The sequence below is a fragment of the Fistularia commersonii genome, chromosome 5 (assembly GCF_037954325.1).
Source record: "Fistularia commersonii isolate RoL2024-O1a breed Wild chromosome 5, RoL_Fcom_v1.0, whole genome shotgun sequence".
Classification (NCBI taxonomy): Eukaryota; Metazoa; Chordata; class Actinopteri; order Syngnathiformes; family Fistulariidae; genus Fistularia; species Fistularia commersonii.
In genome coordinates, this window is record NC_141288.1 from 4,001,654 (window position 1) to 4,019,439 (window position 17,786).

Genomic DNA, 17,786 nt, shown 5'->3' on the forward strand with positions numbered 1-17,786 from the left:
TGAGAAACAGAAATGAGCACACGCCACCCGGCCCAGAGAATACATTTATAACACAGATCAGTGGAAAAATATTTATATTTATTTTACGTTATCTTGTAATAATGACAGCCCGCCTCCCCAGACTGCACATTACTGATGTCATTATCCGCAAGTCACAGGTGACGACAGATAAGACTGAGATTAGAAAGAAGTCACAAGTCCTAAGCGTCAACTTACTTTATAATTTTCCTGTCAGTTCACTCTTGGTGTTTTCTATGTTTTTGCAAAACCAAGGGACTATGCTAGAAATAATCATGAATTATTTAAATCCAAAAGGCAAACGAATAAATAGAACAAAAGATAAAGGATTTAGAGTATAAATTAAATAAGGCACGCAATTTATTTCCAGCAAGAAGGGCAAATGCTAAAAAGAGAAACGGGTAAAAGAGCATTTTAAATGTGATTGAATCTGGAACACGTGCCGAAGAACAGTATAATAATAGCATGCTGCACTGAAAGCAAATTGTGGTAGACAATTTCAGTCCACAAAGATTTCAAGCATTGATTCTAATTGATGTATAATACTGTCAAAAACCTGAGCCGGACTCCGGCCGTCCTCTCAGTTCCCTTCGTTGTTGATAAGATACTTGCTCTTCTTCCGCTTCACCTTTGCAGAACCCGCGGGGAAGCCCAGCGCCTCGAGCCGGAAGGGCCGGGGCGTCACCGGGTCGGAGCTGACCGCTGCTCCCGTCTGGTGGGACGTCCCGGCGGTGAGACTGGGGGGATGGAGGGCTGTGGGAGAGGAAAAAAAAACAAACACTTCTTTAAACACAACTTAAGTTTATGTCATATATTCCGCAGAGACTCGCTGGTGGATGCATCTTAGCGCCACTGCTGACCGAGAGCGCCCTGCTCACCGTGGCTTTGGGGGGATTCGGCGCCCAGCAGCAGACCCGCCCTCCGGGACTTGAAGTAACAGTTTGCGATATTTTCACTGTCACTGCGGGCCAGCATGTCTCTGTACCTGTCCTCCTCCACCTCCACCTGCCGGAGAAACCCACGGCCCCGTCAAGCCGGCTCAAAAGGCGGGACACGCACCGGGTCGTTGCGCCGTGAACGCACCGTCAGCGACTCTCCGGCGTCGGCGGTCGATCTGTGGGACGAAGGTTTCTGTGCCACCGCTGTTTGAGAGTGAAGGGGAAGCATGTCGGTTCCATTTGTGCACTTTGTGTTAAAACGCAATTTGCTGACACCTGTTATTATCCGTTCATTTATTATTTTTTTTTACATTTCTCTCCTGTTTAATGCAGCTTTCAAATGGGAGCATAACATAAACATGGCAGAAGAAGAAAAAAAAAACAGAAAAATAAACCAAAAATATTTGATCTTAATTATTGAATTCATTTCTGTGATTCTTCTCTACCTGAGGGCAGTGTGGTTTTCTGCACCACCACCTCCGGGAGCCTCCAGGTGGCGCCGTCTTCATCCCACACCGCCTCCCTCCTGATGCGGTCCAGGCTGCTGTAGTTGCAGTCCCGGCGCACCAGGCCGACGGCGCGCTCCAGCAGGCCGTGCAGCAGCAGGCCGTCCCGCTCCAGGCGACGGATAGTGGCCAGGTAGTCGTCGCGCTCCTCCTCGAACTCGGCCTGCAGGTCGCGGATCTCCAGCCGCGCCGCTTTCAGCTGAGGGCGCACGCCGTGACATCGCCGATGAAGATTTGGGATGCCAAGAGAGAGGTCAGTGACAGCCATTGCAGCGAGGAAAGCTTTATCGAAAACTTCTTTAAGGCTGTTTGTTGTGGAGTTTCAGTGGGTTTCTGCCAGATTTAATTTAAATTTTTAATTTTTTTTTTTTTTTTTGAAGCAGCTACTTTGCTCGTATGTAGATGAACGCTCTGAATATTTCCAGTTTTGACGTGCTTAAAAATATACGTGAAAAAATTCTTGAAAATGAGCAAGACCTGTGGGAAGTGGACGCAGGGAATTTCGATATCATAAAAGAAATCCGTGATAGAGAATCACAATTATGTGTTGATCGGTGACCCCGATTATTGTATGTGAAACTGCATCGAGAAAAATATCCTCACTAAGATAATCCAAAAAGGACAATATAAACCTAACTCCTCCTGTGTGGAACCATTTTCTAATCTCCATCCAAGGGGTGGACACCTCCTCTTTGTTTAAGAATAGGCTTCAAACCTTTCTTTTAGAGAAAGCTGGTAGTTAGCGTTCAGCTAGCCCCTAGTTATCCTGCCATAGGCTTACTCTGCTCAAATACAGGCAGCTGTGTTCTCGCCTCTGTCGCCAGGCGCTCACTCATGGGTGCCTGTTGGGTTTTTGTAGATAAGTTTAAAGAGTGTGATCCAGACCTGCTCTGCATGGAAACTGCCATCAGTGTTTACATTTTATATGACATTACTGTTATTCTGTGTTGTTTCACACCTTTCCCTGAACTTTGACCAGCATCTGGTTCTTGGCGTGCACCTCCTCCTGGATGGAGTTGTAGACGCTGAGCAGCACGTCTTCACTTTCCTCGCCGTTCTCAGACAAAGCCCCGAGAAGCTGGAGCCTCCTCCGGTCGGCGAGGTCCTTCCTCTGCCGGCGTCTCTGCCGAAGCTCCGTGTTTCGTGCCTGTTCGCCTCCGACCACCTGCTGCTCCAGCAGCTGCAGCCTGAGGAGGAGGAGGAGGAGGAGGAACAGCGTCACATCCCATCAAACTGCAGCGAAGCAGGGCATTCACTGCTGATTTCATCTTAGTGAACCAACAATTTCCCCCTTCTGTTTCCAAACCGTTTCAAGCGAGCTAACTTGAAAACGCTTTGCATGTTTCGCAGGCGATCAAAGCACCAAATTTGCGAATTAAAAGCCAGAAGCCAAATCATGTTTCATGAAGAGGAGCTGAGGAGCACGGACCTTTCCAGGACATGCCTCTGGTCCAGACTCCCCGCGGCGCAGACATCGGCCGGGTCTCTGTCCGAACCCTGGCAGAGGGGAAACGGCGTTCAGCACGTCATCAGCGACAGAGGTCTCATGGTGGAGCCACGGGGGTCTGTATCGGGTCCACTAACGATTTTATGAACGGGTCTGAAATGACACTTTTATCAGAACAAGCCTATATCGATCCTATCAGGCTGGACTGAAGGGGGCTAGATTATCATGACCTGCAGAAATGGGTCCTTGCCGAGACCCCGGAATTTATGATCTGCCACATCATAAAAGTCAAAGGGCAACAAAGTAATGGCGGCGTCTCCGCCGAGGGTTTATTAGCATCACCTCGTCTGAAGGTTTCCTGTCGGTCGCAAGACGGGACTCTTCCTCAGTGAGGGACGCCATACTGCCGAAAGTCTTGACGTCTGAAAGGAAACGGGAAACCGAACAATGTTGCATCCCCTGATAAACAGCCCGGGTAAACTCAGGGTCGCTACCCTCGGGGCGGATATTCGGTGTTACCGTTCCTTGGGACGGAGCTCCCCCTGCTGGCCCGGTCCTTCTCCAGACTGGACAGTTTTAGCTCATAGGAGGAGCGCAGGGCGGCGATGTCCTCCTGCAGCTTTGCCTTGGACTCCTGCTCCGCGTCGTACTCCGCCTGCAGCCGGGCCAGCCTGGCCTCGTACTCCTGAGCACAAAAACACACCGGCGCTCACGAGGTGATGCAGCGGAGCTGGAACACAGCGAGCGCAGATTCCACAGGACCCCCCCCCCCCGTCCTCTCCCCCCCGCACCAAGATGTCGAACAAATTCTCTATCCTTTTAGTTTCTTCCTCAGCACCGGTGTTGCCGGACTGCGGCCTTGAAGGAGCAGCAAGGGAAGCGTCAGGCGGCTGAGCAGACAGCAGGGCTGCACGTACAACACAGGAAAAATTATTCCTCACTCGGAAATCTGTTTCAAATATTCTGCAAAGTCTTGAGAAAACTGCTGACTTCCCCCCCAAAACCCAGGAGACAAGCCTCTTACGCGCGTGTCCTGCGGCGTCTAGCCGGCCCGAGATCAGCGCCCGCAGTCTCCTGATCTCCTCCTGGTACTCCCGCAGCAGCGCGTCTTTGGGGTCCTCGTTGATCCGAGGCCTATTCTGGATGCTCTTAGCCCGGTTAGCGTAGCGTAGCGTCGATAAGGTTTCCTCGTAGTTCGTCTCCGCCGGGGAGAGGCAGGCGATCATCAGGGTCCGCGTGTTTCCCCCCAGGGAGTCCTGCAGCAACCGCGTCAGCTTGGAGTCCCGATACGGGATGTACTTCGAGCGTCCGTCCACCAGGGCGGAGATGACGTTGCCCAGAGCCGAGAGCGAGAGGTTGATCTTGGTGGCCTCGCGGAGCCGCTCGCCGGTCGCTCCGGTTTTGGACTGACGCTCGCTTCCCGCCAGATCCACCAGGTTGAGTTTGGCCGCGCGCAGGTGGTCCTGGCCTGCCGGGTCTGAGGGGGAGCCGACAGTCACTATTACATTCATTCGACAGAACTACAAGAAGGGATTTCAGAATTCTGAACTGCAGTTTACATCCATCACTCATTCCTATATAAAAATCACATCTTTAAAATGCAAAAAAAAATAATAGAAATAAGTAATACCACCCCCACCCCCCCCAAACTAAATTTCTGAAAAATATTAAAATGTCAGATACTTTCATGTACATGTATTTCGAGTAAAGCTAAAGCTATGGATTTGTTGGGGAAAATATTTTTTTGTCATTTTATATACTATCACTTCGGTTGCACAGTTGTATTTTTGTGAATTTACGCGTGACTGAAATTGGCTGCAATTGCATATTTTTGGATCGGGAATCGTGTCAATAATGATGAAAGTTTTTTTTCTGCCCAGATTCAAGACAATTTTACAGTTTTTGAGAAATTTGTTAGCAATATTGCCATAGATTTTTTTTTTCAGGACAACCAGCAAAGGACACACAGTAAAAGGCCAGGACGTGGACGCGTCACCGGTGCTGCAGATCTCCAGGTGGACGGTGAAGATGGAGTGGGAGCGCGATGAATCTTTGTTCATCAGGGTGTAGCCCACCGCACGGCTCCTCCAGCCCCGCTCCATGATGGCCTCGCACTCGTCCACACTGTGCACGGTGTGCATGGAGAGGCCGCGCACGTACACCCCCTGCTCCGGGTGCTCCTTCAGCTTCAGCGGACAGGCACACACACAGACACACACGCACACACACACACACACGCGGTCCAATTCACCAGTCTGTTTATTGAAAGCCCTCATTGACGGGGATCACGCTCCCCTACTGTGATTTTAAGTCACCATGGCAACGTGTACAATTAGCTGAGGGGAGTGTATTGATACACGCTGCTGTTATGTGCCTGGATGGGGTTTATGAAATGATGAAAAACAATTTGAATGTCTAGACACAGAAAATGGTCCTGACATTTTTGGACAAATGTTTGTGCAACTTGATTTTATTTATTTATTTATTTATTTATTTATTTATTTATTTATTTTGTAATTTTCAATCAGTTTTGAGCAAAATGTAAAAATGAAATCAGTAGATTGACAGACTCCTGTTGAAGAAATCTGAATAACACCGAGGAGCACGGAAATAATCATCCAAAATCAATCAAACTTGTCTTTCTCACATAAGCTTCTTTCGCGCCATAGGAACTTTCTACAGTTCTTCAAACCTTTTCAGGAACTAGACCGTTTCTTCGTGCATTCGGACAGCATAAGAACCAGGGACTGCAGACCTCTGTTCCAAGAACCAGGGTCTTTTTACAGTTCCACAGGAACTCGTGACGTAGGTGCTGGGTGATTGGTGGAAGACATAAGCAACGCATATTACCAGATACTTCTTGTAGAGTACCATTTTTAAAAATGCGCGGAAGACAAGTAAAAACACCAAAATAAGTGCGACGTTAGCTAACAGCACAGTTTTCACATGCTTGAGTTGCACTGGTCTCTTCCACGCTCCCTTTGTTATATTAATGTTCCAATATCTCGTTTTTTCGCATATCTAATGCTGTCGGTCATGTTCTGTCAGTGTTCCTCTACTGTTCTCTCAGTGTTCGGACGTCTCGTGGCGTCTCTTCTATGAAGGACCTGCTTTGTGTGTCGAAACAATAGACGAACCTCCAATCTTTGTTTGGTGTCGCTTCCCAAAAGGTCTCGGATTTCTTCATTGTAAATCTCCAGGTAGGAGGCCCTCACCAGGAACTTGGTGTTCTCTGCACACTGGTGAAATCATAACACACACACACACAGGACAGTTGCGTTTCAGTGTGTGAAGAATTCAGTCAGAAGACTTCAGAACCCAGGATCGTACCTGGATGCTCTCAAAGATGTGCTCAAAGGCTCGAGGAATGACCCCCCTCTGGGCAGCGGGGTCGGACACCCCCTGCATGGTGAAGGACTTGCCGCTTCCTGTCTGTCCGTAGGCAAAGATTGTGCCGTTGTATCCCTCGGTGACGCCCTTTCAACCGGCCACACAACAGTACGGCATCAATGCCAGGCTCAACAACAGACGTTAACTCAACAATGTCTTATTTTGCACATATATTTTCTGTGATCACGTTTATTTTAGGCACTTTTATGGTCGTCTTTAGCCTTTTTTGCATATTCCTGATTATCCACAGCTTTCGAAATGTGGGTGAATTTATTGAACGCTACTCAAGTCGACCATTTTGTTACTCGGGTAAAAAATTGTATCCATCGAAAAGTAGGAATAAATAGACTAGGCGTGTATTGACATATTTAGCATTCAGTAAAGATTCTCACAATGGATTCCTGAACTCAGAAAAAATTCAGACAATCGCCCGGTGAAGATTCAGCGCGACCCGGACATCCACAGCAGTCAGTTGACCCCCGGATGATTGACAGCTGCCTCCTGACTTAATCATGAGGCTGCAGTCATTTGCTACAAGATCCTAATGGAGACCTCGAAGACCAGCAAGAGACTAAGGATCAACCAAGACATGTTGTGTGTCCCCCTCTCCCCGTCTCTTCAGGTAGACTTTCCACGGTAATTTAAAGACGAGTTTTAGGTGCTACTTCCTTAGTTTGAGGGAATTTTTTTTTAACATTACCATCATTTTGTTTTCTTACTTACTTTCTCAATTTTGTTCTGGAGAATTATTATCTGCGTTTCTTTTTCAGCTTGTACAACTCTATTTTTCTATGTTAGACTATGGGTGATTTGATCCTTTTTCTTCTTGTATTATTCAGGCGATTCATGCTTATCTGTAGATTACATCTGAGCGTTTTGGTTTGATTTGAATTTTTGTTTATGCACATTCTTGGCTATTTTGATTGTATCTCATTTCTTTTTCTTTTTTTTTTTTTTTGTCAATTTTTTCAATTTTTGTCAAACAGTCAATTTGCTGACCAAAAATTTAAGGCTAAAAACTAAATGAAGTAGGTTTCACCATAATAATGATAACAATTGCAACTATTATTCTAATAATTATTATTATTAGTAGCAGTAGTAGTAGGAATGCAGCCTCAGGGCGGCACTGGCCCGTGCCTCTCCAAGCCTGCCTTGGGGGGGCACGGAGCAGTGTCTCCCTGTGCCGGTCCCAAGCCCGGATAAATGCAGAGGGTTGCGTCAGGAAGGGCATCCGGCGTAAAACTTTTGCCAAAACCAAATATGCGAGACAACCAAAACTATACCATACCGGATCGGTCGCGGACCGGGTTAACAACGACCGCCATTGGTACTGATGACCTACAGGGTACTAATGGAAATTGGGCTACTGTGGGTCGAAGAACAAGAACAAGAAGAAGAGGTGGAGTGCGTGTTCGGAAGCAGAGAGAGAGGAGGAAGGGAAAGAGTCTGGGACTGAGAGTAGGGACTTTGAATGTTGGGACTATGACAGGAAAAGGTAGAGAGCTGGTCGACATGATGCAGAGAAGGAAGGTGGATATACTGTGTGTCCAGGAGACCAGGTGGAAAGGTAGTAAGGCTAGAAGCTTAGGAGCAGGCTTTAAGTTGTACTATTATGGTACTGACAAGAAGAGAAATGGAGTAGGAGTTATCTTGAAGGAGGAGTTTGTTAGGAACGTCCTAGAGGTGAAAAGAATGTCAGATAGACTTATGAGTCTGAAACTGGAAATCGAAGGTGTGATGCTCAATGTTGTTAGTGGCTATGCCCCGCAGGTGGGATGTGAATCTGAAGAGAAGGAGAAGTTCTGGAATGAGTTAGATGAAGTGATGCAGAATATTCCCAGAAATGAGAGAGTGGTCATTGGTGCAGACTTCAATGGACATGTCGGTGAAGGCAATAGAGGGGATGAAGAAGTGATGGGCAGATTTGGTATCCAGGATAGGAATGCAGAGGGACAGATGGTGGTAGATTTTGCAAAAAGGATGGAAATGGCTGTAGTGAACACCTTTTTCCAGAAAAAACAGGAACATAGGGTAACTTATAAGAGCGGAGGTAGGAGCACGCAGGTAGACTACATCTTGTATAGACGAGGTAACCTGAAAGAGATTAGTGACTGCAAAGTAGTTGTAGGTGAGAGTGTAGCCAGACAGCATAGGATGGTGGTTTGTAGGATGACTCTGGTGACAAGGAAGATGAAGAGGACAAAGGCAGAGCAGAGGACAAAATGGTGGAAGCTGAAAAGGGAGGAGTGTTGCATGGTTTTCAGGGAGGAGTTGAGAAAGGGTCTGGGTGGTCAGGGTGAGCTTCCAGATGATTGGACAACTACAGCTAGTGTTATCAGGGAGACAGGTAAAAGAGTACTTGGTGTGTCATCTGGAAGGAAAGTAGATAAGGAGACTTGGTGGTGGAATGAGGAAGTGCAGGAGTGTATACAGAGAAAGCGGTTAGCGAAGAAGAAGTGGGATACTGAGAGGACTGAAGAGAACAGACAGGAGTTCAGGGAGGTGCGGCGAAAGGTAAAGATAGAGGTAGCAAAGGCAAAACAAAGGGCTTATGATGACTTGTATGCTCGGTTGGATAGTAAGGAGGGTGAGAATGATCTATACAGGTTGGCGAAACAGAGAGATAAAGATGCAAAGGATGTACAACAGGTCCGGGTGATAAAGGACAGAGAGGGAAATGTATTGACAGATGCTAGAAGAGTGATGGGAAGATGGAAAGAGTACTTTGAAGAACTGATGAATGTGGAAAATGAAAGAGAGGCAAGGGTAGAAGAGGTGACTATTGTAGACCACAAAGTAGCAAAAATTAGTAAAAGTGAAGTGAGGAAGGCATTGAAGAGGATGAAGAGTGGAAAAGCAGTTGGTCCTGATGATATACCTGTGGAGGTGTGGAAGTGTCTAGGAGAGGCAGCGGTAGATTTTCTGACTAGATTATTCAACAGGATCTTAGAGAGTGAGAAGATGCCTGAAGAATGGAGACAAAGTGTGATGGTGCCTATTTTTAAGAATAAAGGGGATGTGCAGAATTGTGGCAACTACAGAGGGATAAAGTTGATGAGCCATACAATGAAGTTATGGGAAAGAGTAGTGGAAACTAGACTGAGAGCAGAAGTCAGCATTTGTGAACAGCAGTATGGCTTCATGCCTAGGAAGAGTACTACAGATGCAGTATTTGCGTTGAGAATGCTAATAGAAAAGTACAGAGAAGGCCAGAGGGAGTTGCACTGCGTTTTTGTAGACCTAGAAAAAGCATATGACAGGGTGCCAAGAGAGGAGCTCTGGTATTGTATGAGGAAGTCTGGAGTGGCAGAGAAGTATGTTGGACTGGTGCAGGACATGTATGCTAGCTGTGAGACACTGGTACGGTGTGCTGTAGGGGTAACAGAGAAGTTCAAGGTGGAGGTGGGACTCCATCAGGGATCAGCACTGAGCCCCTTCTTGTTTGCAATGGTGATGGATAGGCTGACAGATGAGGTTAGACAGGAATCCCCATGGACCATGATGTTTGCGGATGACATTGTGATCTGTAGTGAGAGCAGACAACAGGTAGAGGAAAATCTAGAGAGGTGGAGGTATGCTCTGGAAAGGAGAGGAATGAAAGTTAGTCGCAGCAAGACAGAATATATGTGTGTGAATGAGAGGAACTCGGGTGGAGCGGTGAGGCTACAGGGAATGGAGATCAAGAAGCTGGAGGATTTCAGGTACTTAGGGTCAACAGTCCAGAGCAACGGAGAGTGCGGAAAAGAGGTGAAGAGACGGGTCCAAGCAGGTTGGAATGGGTGGAGAAAAGTGTCAGGGGTACTATGTGATAGAAGACTATCGGCCAGAATAAAAGGAAAGGTGTACAAGACAGTGGTGAGACCAGCGATGATGTATGGACTAGAAACTGTTACAATGACCAAAAGACAGCAGGCAGAACTAGAGGTTGCAGAGATGAAGATGTTGAGGTTCTCTTTGGGAGTGACCAGGATGGATAGGATCAGGAATGAATCTATCAGAGGGACGGCACATGTTCGATGTTTTGGAGAGAAGGTCAGAGAAGCCAGACTGAGATGGTTCGGTCATGTACAGAGAAGAGATAGTGAATATATTGGTAGACGGATGCTGGAATTGGAGCTGCCAGGCAAGAGGTCTCGAGGAAGACCAAAGAGAAGATTTATGGACGTAGTGAGAGAGGATATGAAAGTAGCTGGTGTGAGAGAGGAAGATACAGAGAATAGGGTTAGATGGAGAAAGTTGACTCGCTGTGGCGACCCCTAACGGGAAAAGCCGAAAGAAGAAGAAGAAGAAGAAGAAGTAGCAGTAGTAGTAGGCTCCAGCATCCCCCGTGACCCTGCATGCAGTATAAACAGCGGAAGATAAATGGATTGCTATTATTATCATTATTATTATTATTAATGATAATGTTATTATTAGTTTTATTATTATTATTATTAGGCTCTCGCATCCCCCGTGACCCTGCATGCAGGATAGGCAGCAGAAGGTAAATGGATTGTTATTATTATTTTTATTATTATTATTATTAATGATAATGTTATTATTAGTTTTGTTATTATTATTAGGCTCCAGCATCCCCTGTGACCCTGAGTGCAGGATAAGGCGCAGAAGATGGATGGATGAATTGTTGTTGTAGTTATCATTGGTATTAATATTAATATTATTATAACAATAATTTTACTGTTCGTTAATCCAAACCACAGGGCGCGGAGCGTCACGGGAGTCCGAAGCGCACCTCCACCAGAGAGTAGGCGCTCTCGTTGTACATCCGCTCGGTGCAGTCGCGCACAAAGTAGGTCCCGTCGAAGGTGAACTGCTTGGGCGGCTCGTCGGCCGCCGCGGGCCTCTGTATGAAGCACTGACCCCGGGTCGGGTCCATGGACAGCACCGTCCTCGAACCCAGCGCCTTCTCCCGGTCGCTGAGGGGCCTGCACCGGACCACCACCTTCACCGACTCCGAGCCCATCCCGCCGTGCGCGGTTCCGGACAATTCTAACCGCAAACCCCGACGGTTGAAAGCCGGCCGAGCAGTCAGAGAGAACGGAAGAGGCGAGGAGGAGAGGCGCTCCTCCGCCCCCCCCCCCCCGGCACGGCGTTGGGGCGTTGCCTAGCAACCTCACACGGCGGTCCGTCCCGGCGGCCATTGTGGTGAGGTCATTTAAATTTATTTATTTATTTTTTTTTTTTTGAGCTGAGATGAGATGAGAACAACTTTATGTATCCCGAAGGAAATTGTGCCAGAGTTTCAAGTAAAAACATAACAATAATAACAATAATAGATAATAGTAGGAAGGAGGGAGAATAAGAAATACAATAAAATAGAAAGTGTCAAGGTCAAGGCTATCAAGTGTTTTAAGGTGTTAAGTACAAAGATTTGAAGATTCCCTGCGGCTTATTGAACATAAATAGTATAAACAGATATACATATGTACAAACAAACATGCCAAGGTAGAATTGAATGTCAATGAATCGGGGATGAGGAAGCAAAGGACATGAGGACAGTCGGTCTGTATAATCACTTAATTGTACAAGTTAACAGTATTAAAGGTTTGTGAGGAATGTTTAATGCTCGAAGAAAAAGAAAATAAAGGAAAACAGATTGATAAATAAATAGGTAAACACACAAAAAAAAAAAACATACAAAAATTGCAAGGGGAATATAATATGTATTTAACTTGGTGGTTCACAAGGAATCTCAAACATCAAACTGTATTTTTTTTTTTTTTTTTTTTGGATTTTTGATCATTCCATAAGTTTTAGGGATTTTTTGTATAATTTAAATTCGTTTACAAAGAACGTAAAATTGGGAGAAGTGGTGAGTGGTGAGTGGTGAGTGGTGAGAAGTGGTGAGCATGCTAGCATGTAGCCTGGCGGTTTACATGCTTTCAACAGAAAGTGAGCAGGCCGCGGCCGGATCAGCAGCAGCGCCTCTTTCAAAGTAGTATATTTTCAATGTCTGTAAAACCAATTGTTTTTTTTTTTAAACTTTTTTTAAATTATAAAAAAAAACATAATTTTGGTTGTTTTGTTTCCAGCAATATTTGAGATGAGATGAGATGAGATGAGATGAGATGAGATGAGAACAACTTTATTAATCCCGAAGGAAATTGTTGTGCCAGAGTTTCAAGTAAAAAAAAAAATCATAACAGTAATAGATAATGGTAGAAAAGAGGAAGAATAAGAAATATAATGAAATATTAATTGTCTTAGCTGTTAGCAGTAACTACAAAGATTGACGATTCCCTGCGGCTCCCCCCCCCCGCTTTCATAAGACATCATTCAAAATTGTGGTTGTAAATCCTAATTATCCTTTAGGGCTGTTCCTTTCATGGACAGCAGCGGATCCTCTGCCTCCATCCAACCCTTTCCTCTCTCACCAGCTAACTTCACATCCTCAGATAGGATATTTGGATTAACAAAATAACAGGCAAGTTAGACATTTGTACACTCTCTCCTGGTTGTCCAGGTCCTGTCCGGCAGGGGGCAGCAGAGACCGCCTTGCTCTTCCTGGTCACAAGAGAGCCGCTTCCATTGACAGCAGCAAAGGGCGGGTTATTTATTTTATATTTATTCATTTTTGAGGATTTTCTTCGATTACCTGTTCATTAGTCAGTGCTTTCTGGGTGTTCGTAGGCAGATTTTTGTGTTTTTAAATATATAAATGAATACATTATTTATTCACATCTAAAAAAAATTTAAAACCATTAACATTTTGTTCTGATTATAAAGGACTGTTTTTGGATTCCGTCAGACTTGTATATAAATCTTTACTTTATTAGGGAATTTGTCACTGATTTCTAAAGATTTAAAATCACTTTTTCAACAAAGTAAAAACTGCCATGTTTATTGAGTCCTTTTTTTATAAAGATGATTTGTTTTTATTGAATCTTTTTCAGACTCGTGCTGGTAATTGCTGACTCGCGGGAAGAGAGTGTGTGGTCGATCGATGTGCCGACCCTCCAGATCTGTTGTCAGAACTAATATTTGTGGTGATTAAAAACATCTTCGGGAGGACGGGGGGGAGGAGGGACGGTCACTGCTTCCTGTCCGGGGGCAACGTGGCGGTCCGGCTTTCCTCCCGGCTGTAGTTTTCTCACGCTGCACACACACACGCACACACACTTTTGACCCCAAACATATGTAATGTATAAATCTTAACAACTCACATCAGATAAACCGGTGACCTTAGTTGTGTGTGTACGTGTGTGTAGGGATGATACATCCTGCACGTTCCTGTCCCCTCATGTCGTTTTTTTTTATAATTTCTTTATAGAAACAAACAGTTCCTCCCCCAACCATCCCTCGTAATGCCTCCTCATCATCGCTCCATCACCCCCCCTCACGGCCCACGTCGCCTCCTTCATCACCCACTATCTCCCCCCTCCATCATCCCTCCGTGGTCCCTCTGTCTCCCTGAGGGTCTTCCTGCTGCCTCCTTCTGTGACATCGACGTCAAAACAGAGAGTTCATCAGCTTTCCTCGAGTTTGTGTGTGTGTGTGTTGATCAGCAAAGGAGTGGGAGTCCATGTGAGACCCTGCGGTTGTGTGTGTGTGTCAGGGTCAGAGGTCAACTTCTTCCCTTCACAGTTTCTTGGGAAACACACTGGATGGGAATCTCCTCACTCTGGCCTCGGTGACAACACACACACACACACACACACACACACACACACAGACGGACGTGTGATTCTTGCTTGTTTACAGGGATATGATCTAATAGGACATGGCTCCTCCAGGCTCTGATGTATTCAATTCCGGCAGCTGTTTGACATCATCATCATCGTCATCATCATCATCATCGTCTCAATCCAGGGGTTCTTCAACCCTTGGGGTCACAATCCCAGATTTGAGGTGTGGCCCCCCCTCCTCCACGATTACAGGAAGTGGTTCGACCCCACAAATGTATCCAAGCCATATTTAAAAACCAAGAAATCCATGTCCATTCTAATATTTCGATTTTTAGTTTTATTTTTTTACGAATTGCTTTTCTGAATTCCATCTGATCCATCATCCATCATCTCTATAGTTTTAAAATCATGAACAAGTGTCTTCTTGTATTTTCAAACAATCTCTTTCAATTTTCTTTTCAACTATTTATTTGCTATTTTTGTGTTATTATCCCTGTTTCATTTTTATTTGAATAACCAATAGTTTTTATGGAACTGTGTAAGCTGATATTTTCAGGCGATTTCTCACAAGCATGTTGGCGGTTGCATGGATTTTGTGAAATTTTCTCAACATAAACTAATGTTTTGTTTTGTTTAGGGTGCTCCAAGATTGTGAAAACTTTAATAGGGATTTTTGAGAATTTTTTTTTTTTATTATAAATAAGATTTACTCATTCATTATTGTATGTTGTAAGGTTGTTTTTTTTTTAATAATATCTGCGCGTACGTTTAGAGTACTTAAGAAAGCCATGTGGCAACTCAACAGCGCCCCGAGTTGTCAGGAGATGTAGTGCAAGCTATTTCAATCATTTCAGGGAAAAATTAATTTTAACCAGATCCCCTCTCAAATTAATCTTGATAGAATAATTAAGAGGTTTTTCTTAATTCGACCCGTTTATTAATATCACAGGATTATATTTCGTTTATGGCTCCATTTGTTTTAATTCCCCTTCAGCTAAAAGCATCAGTGCGGCGGACACACAAGCAAAGAAAAAAAAAATCCGACGTGCATTTAATCTGACCTACATTCCTCCCATCTTCAGCCCGCATTGTGCGGGGCGCACCGCAGCGGCGGAGCGTGCGTGTCCGCGGCGCCATCCTGCTCCCCAACCCCCCTCCCACTGCTTCCCCCGTCGGAGGTGAGCTGCTTCCCCCGCCACTCCAGCCTCCAAGCACCGGGGACGGACGCAAAACCTGCGCCGAAGAGCGGGGGGTGGGGGTGAGTTTCCCGTTTCTCCCCCATGTGTGTGTGTGTTTGGGTGTGTGCGTGTAAGAGAGAGAGAGACTGAGTGTGTGTGAAACCCACAGCATCCCCGCGAAGACACGCGTCGTCGTCTCTGGGGAAAGACCCGCGTCGTACCAGACTCCATTGTCGAATCGTCGGAATTACAATAATCCGGTTTTCCCGTCAGACCGGGTTGTTCCACGTCACGAGTGTCGTGTACCAGTGGACTCCCCAACCTCCCCCGCTGCTTCCGGCGTTACCACAACCCGAGAAAGGGCTCACATTACGACAGTATTCGCGGAAAGTGACACCCCCCCTCCTCCGTGTGGACGGCTCTCCGCTACAGGGCTCTGCAGGAGTTACGGGCGGGACGCTTTAAGAAGTGAAGCTATTCCGAAGTGTAAATCTATTTATATCCTTTCAATTGCTCCCCGAACTAAACGGCGAGGACGCGTGTCCTGTCACGGCAAGTCGAACCACGTGTTAGCGTGACGTTCACCCACATCCACCTGACGTCGATCGGAAACGGCTCGTTTTCCGAACGGAGTCCGGCGGTGTCCCACGGCGATGCGCAAGGATGGCGTGACGTCATCATCAAGGCCGTTCCCGTCACAGACCAACGCATTCAGTGAAAGCATCTCCCACGAATGATGCGTGGCGGTGGGGTGGGGGGTCGTGTTCGCCTCAGTGAGTCCTGTCCGTACTCTCGCTTTCACAATCTCACTTTCACTTTTCCTGCTCAAAATCACAGAGCAGGCACCAAAATACCACCAATATGATAAGTTCCCACGCCAAGGATGTTTCTCGGTCAATGTACTTTTGAGAAGATGCACACAGACATCTTTGCCTTCAGGGGTGTAAAAGTTTGAGGTTTTTAAAATAGCATTCGTCGTTTTCACAGAGGGAGATGTGATTGTAAATGTCCGAAAAACTAAAAGAATGTGAAGGGATTTGAAGTAGTTGGACTGTGTATAGTTGACATGCCTAAGAAAGTCTTTAGAAATAAACCTGCACCGGCGCGGTTGGAAATCTGATCGGAGTGGCGAGCGTCAAGGCGGCCACTCTTGCCGGAAGTTTCATACCGTATTATTTAAAAATAAAACGAGCGTGCGAAAATGCTGAAGTGATCATGTGAGAAATAATTGTTAAATTACAAATCAGAAAGAAAAATAACAATTTGCGATCAGATTTGGAAAAGTACTCCAAATTTTTCCTAAATTCTCGGGTCAGTGGGGCACAAAAGTGCTAATTATGTTTGATATTTAGACTCATGGTCTTGAGGGAAAACGCTTGTTTTCAAATACACTCATATTTTTAGGGACCTAAATTGTTATTATTTCGCCCCGCACGATCTGTATCTCCCAGTGGTTAGTCGTAGTTTTGGATTTGTGATATATTATCATTGTTTCGACTTTGCGCCGCGAAACCCTCCTGACTTTTATTTTGAAAGAGCTCACCGGAAACCGTCATTTTTGTGTGTAGCTTGACACGGCGACGGGGCCAGGCGTCAGTATGCGGAGCAGCTGATGTTCTTGTGCGGCTAAAAATAATCAACTTTTTTCCTCTCCACGGTTCTCTGTCCTGTTTGTGTTTTTTTTGACGCATTCTCCTTCATTTTTATTTGTACAATTTTTCTTTCTGAAACCCAGGTGGTCCGAGATGAAAGTGCGCCAATAAGGATTATTTGAAACTCAAAAGGTAAGAAACTGGGATGTGTCATTGAGCTAGCTTGATTTAGTCAACCTGTCCCTTAGCAAAGACGCTATCTCTCTCATTATGTCTGCTTTAAAGATACATTTATTTCACAAATATTGTTTAACGCAGGTGTTATTTTTATCAATATAATTTATTTATTTTATTTTAATTATTGTCTGTTAATAAATGTTTGCGTGCACTTTGTTAAATAGGGTGAAATGCGTCTCAATTAAGCGCAATTTTATTGACCCAACCACAGTTTTTCCAACATTAAATACACTTTTATCACTCTGCACTGAATTAAAGCCCAGCTGAATACACAAAATTCGTTTTTTATTACTAATTGTTATTCGTTCATTCATTGTTCATTGATATTCAATATAATCTAAATGGCCGTGTCATCATAGGTGCTAATCCCAAAAGTGTAGCTTCAGGTCCCCAAACAAATATGGCCGCCACCTACTGGCTTCATGATTCCAGTGTTTGTACTGGAAGGCCGAGAAGCACCTTGGTATTGTCTCAGGCGTCTTCCGTTAGATTCCTCCTCCGCCTGCTCCATCGACCACCTAAAGCAGATATTTTGAACATTTGATAAGCCAGAAGATCCCTTCCTGAAGCAAGGGATCATTTACCAAAGCAGTCTTAAGTGTACAAGTTGACGCTCGTCCTCACAAATACCCCATGGCTTCCTTGCAGCCGTTAGAATTCCATCACAATGTAAGGAGCGCCTGATTTTGTTGTCTTTTTTTTTTCTGTGAATATCTGGCAAAGGAGAATTCAAGTCCATGCCTTTTGCCCTGGCACTTCTACCACACAGTGAGAAGGTGTTTGTTTTGAATTCTGGGTTTCCTCCAGGTTTCTTCCGGGTTCTTCTTCCCAGAGACTTTATATTATCCAGATGTG

The 17,786-nt window shown here is 45.3% G+C and overlaps 2 protein-coding genes across 7 annotated transcripts in view; one reads left to right on the forward strand and one right to left on the reverse strand.

Moving 5' to 3' along the window:
- Positions 1–250: 250 nt before the first annotated feature.
- On the reverse strand, positions 251–11,262 carry kif17 (kinesin family member 17). The gene is made up of 13 exons (XM_086147382.1): positions 11,032–11,262; positions 6,240–6,386; positions 6,047–6,148; positions 4,906–5,095; positions 3,914–4,386; positions 3,442–3,594; positions 3,252–3,404; positions 2,892–2,959; positions 2,421–2,649; positions 1,403–1,661; positions 1,102–1,160; positions 897–1,023; positions 251–771 (listed from the first exon to the last, which is right to left on the reverse strand). The coding sequence occupies exons 1-13, from the start codon at positions 11,260–11,262 to the stop codon at positions 599–601; spliced, it is 2,364 nt and encodes a 787-aa protein (XP_086003508.1). The 3' UTR covers positions 251–598.
- Positions 11,263–16,693: 5,431 nt separating this feature from the next.
- Positions 16,694–17,786, forward strand: part of abcc9 (ATP-binding cassette, sub-family C (CFTR/MRP), member 9) — a 45,931-nt gene continuing 44,838 nt past the window's right edge. For 5 of the 6 annotated variants that reach the window (XR_015106140.1, XR_015106141.1, XM_086146536.1 and 2 more), the window contains exon 1: positions 16,800–16,886. The gene's annotated coding sequence lies outside the window, so the exon portion shown is untranslated. Of the gene's footprint in view, positions 16,723–16,799; positions 16,887–17,786 lie in introns of those variants that run through there. The other variant, XM_086146537.1, reaches the window with a different exon arrangement.

Excerpts from the sequence above, each read along its gene's own strand:
- kif17 (XM_086147382.1), bottom strand. The coding sequence starts at position 11,262 with ATGGGCTCGGAGTCGGTGAAGGTGGTGGTCCGGTGCAGGCCCCTCAGC. Across the intron at positions 3,595-3,913 it reads GTAAGAGGCTTGTCTCCTGG|GAGTACGAGGCCAGGCTGGC; the intron begins GTTTTGGGGGGG and ends TTTTGTGCTCAG. Across the intron at positions 1,662-2,420 it reads TGGTCAAAGTTCAGGGAAAG|CTGAAAGCGGCGCGGCTGGA; the intron begins GTGTGAAACAAC and ends GTGCGCCCTCAG.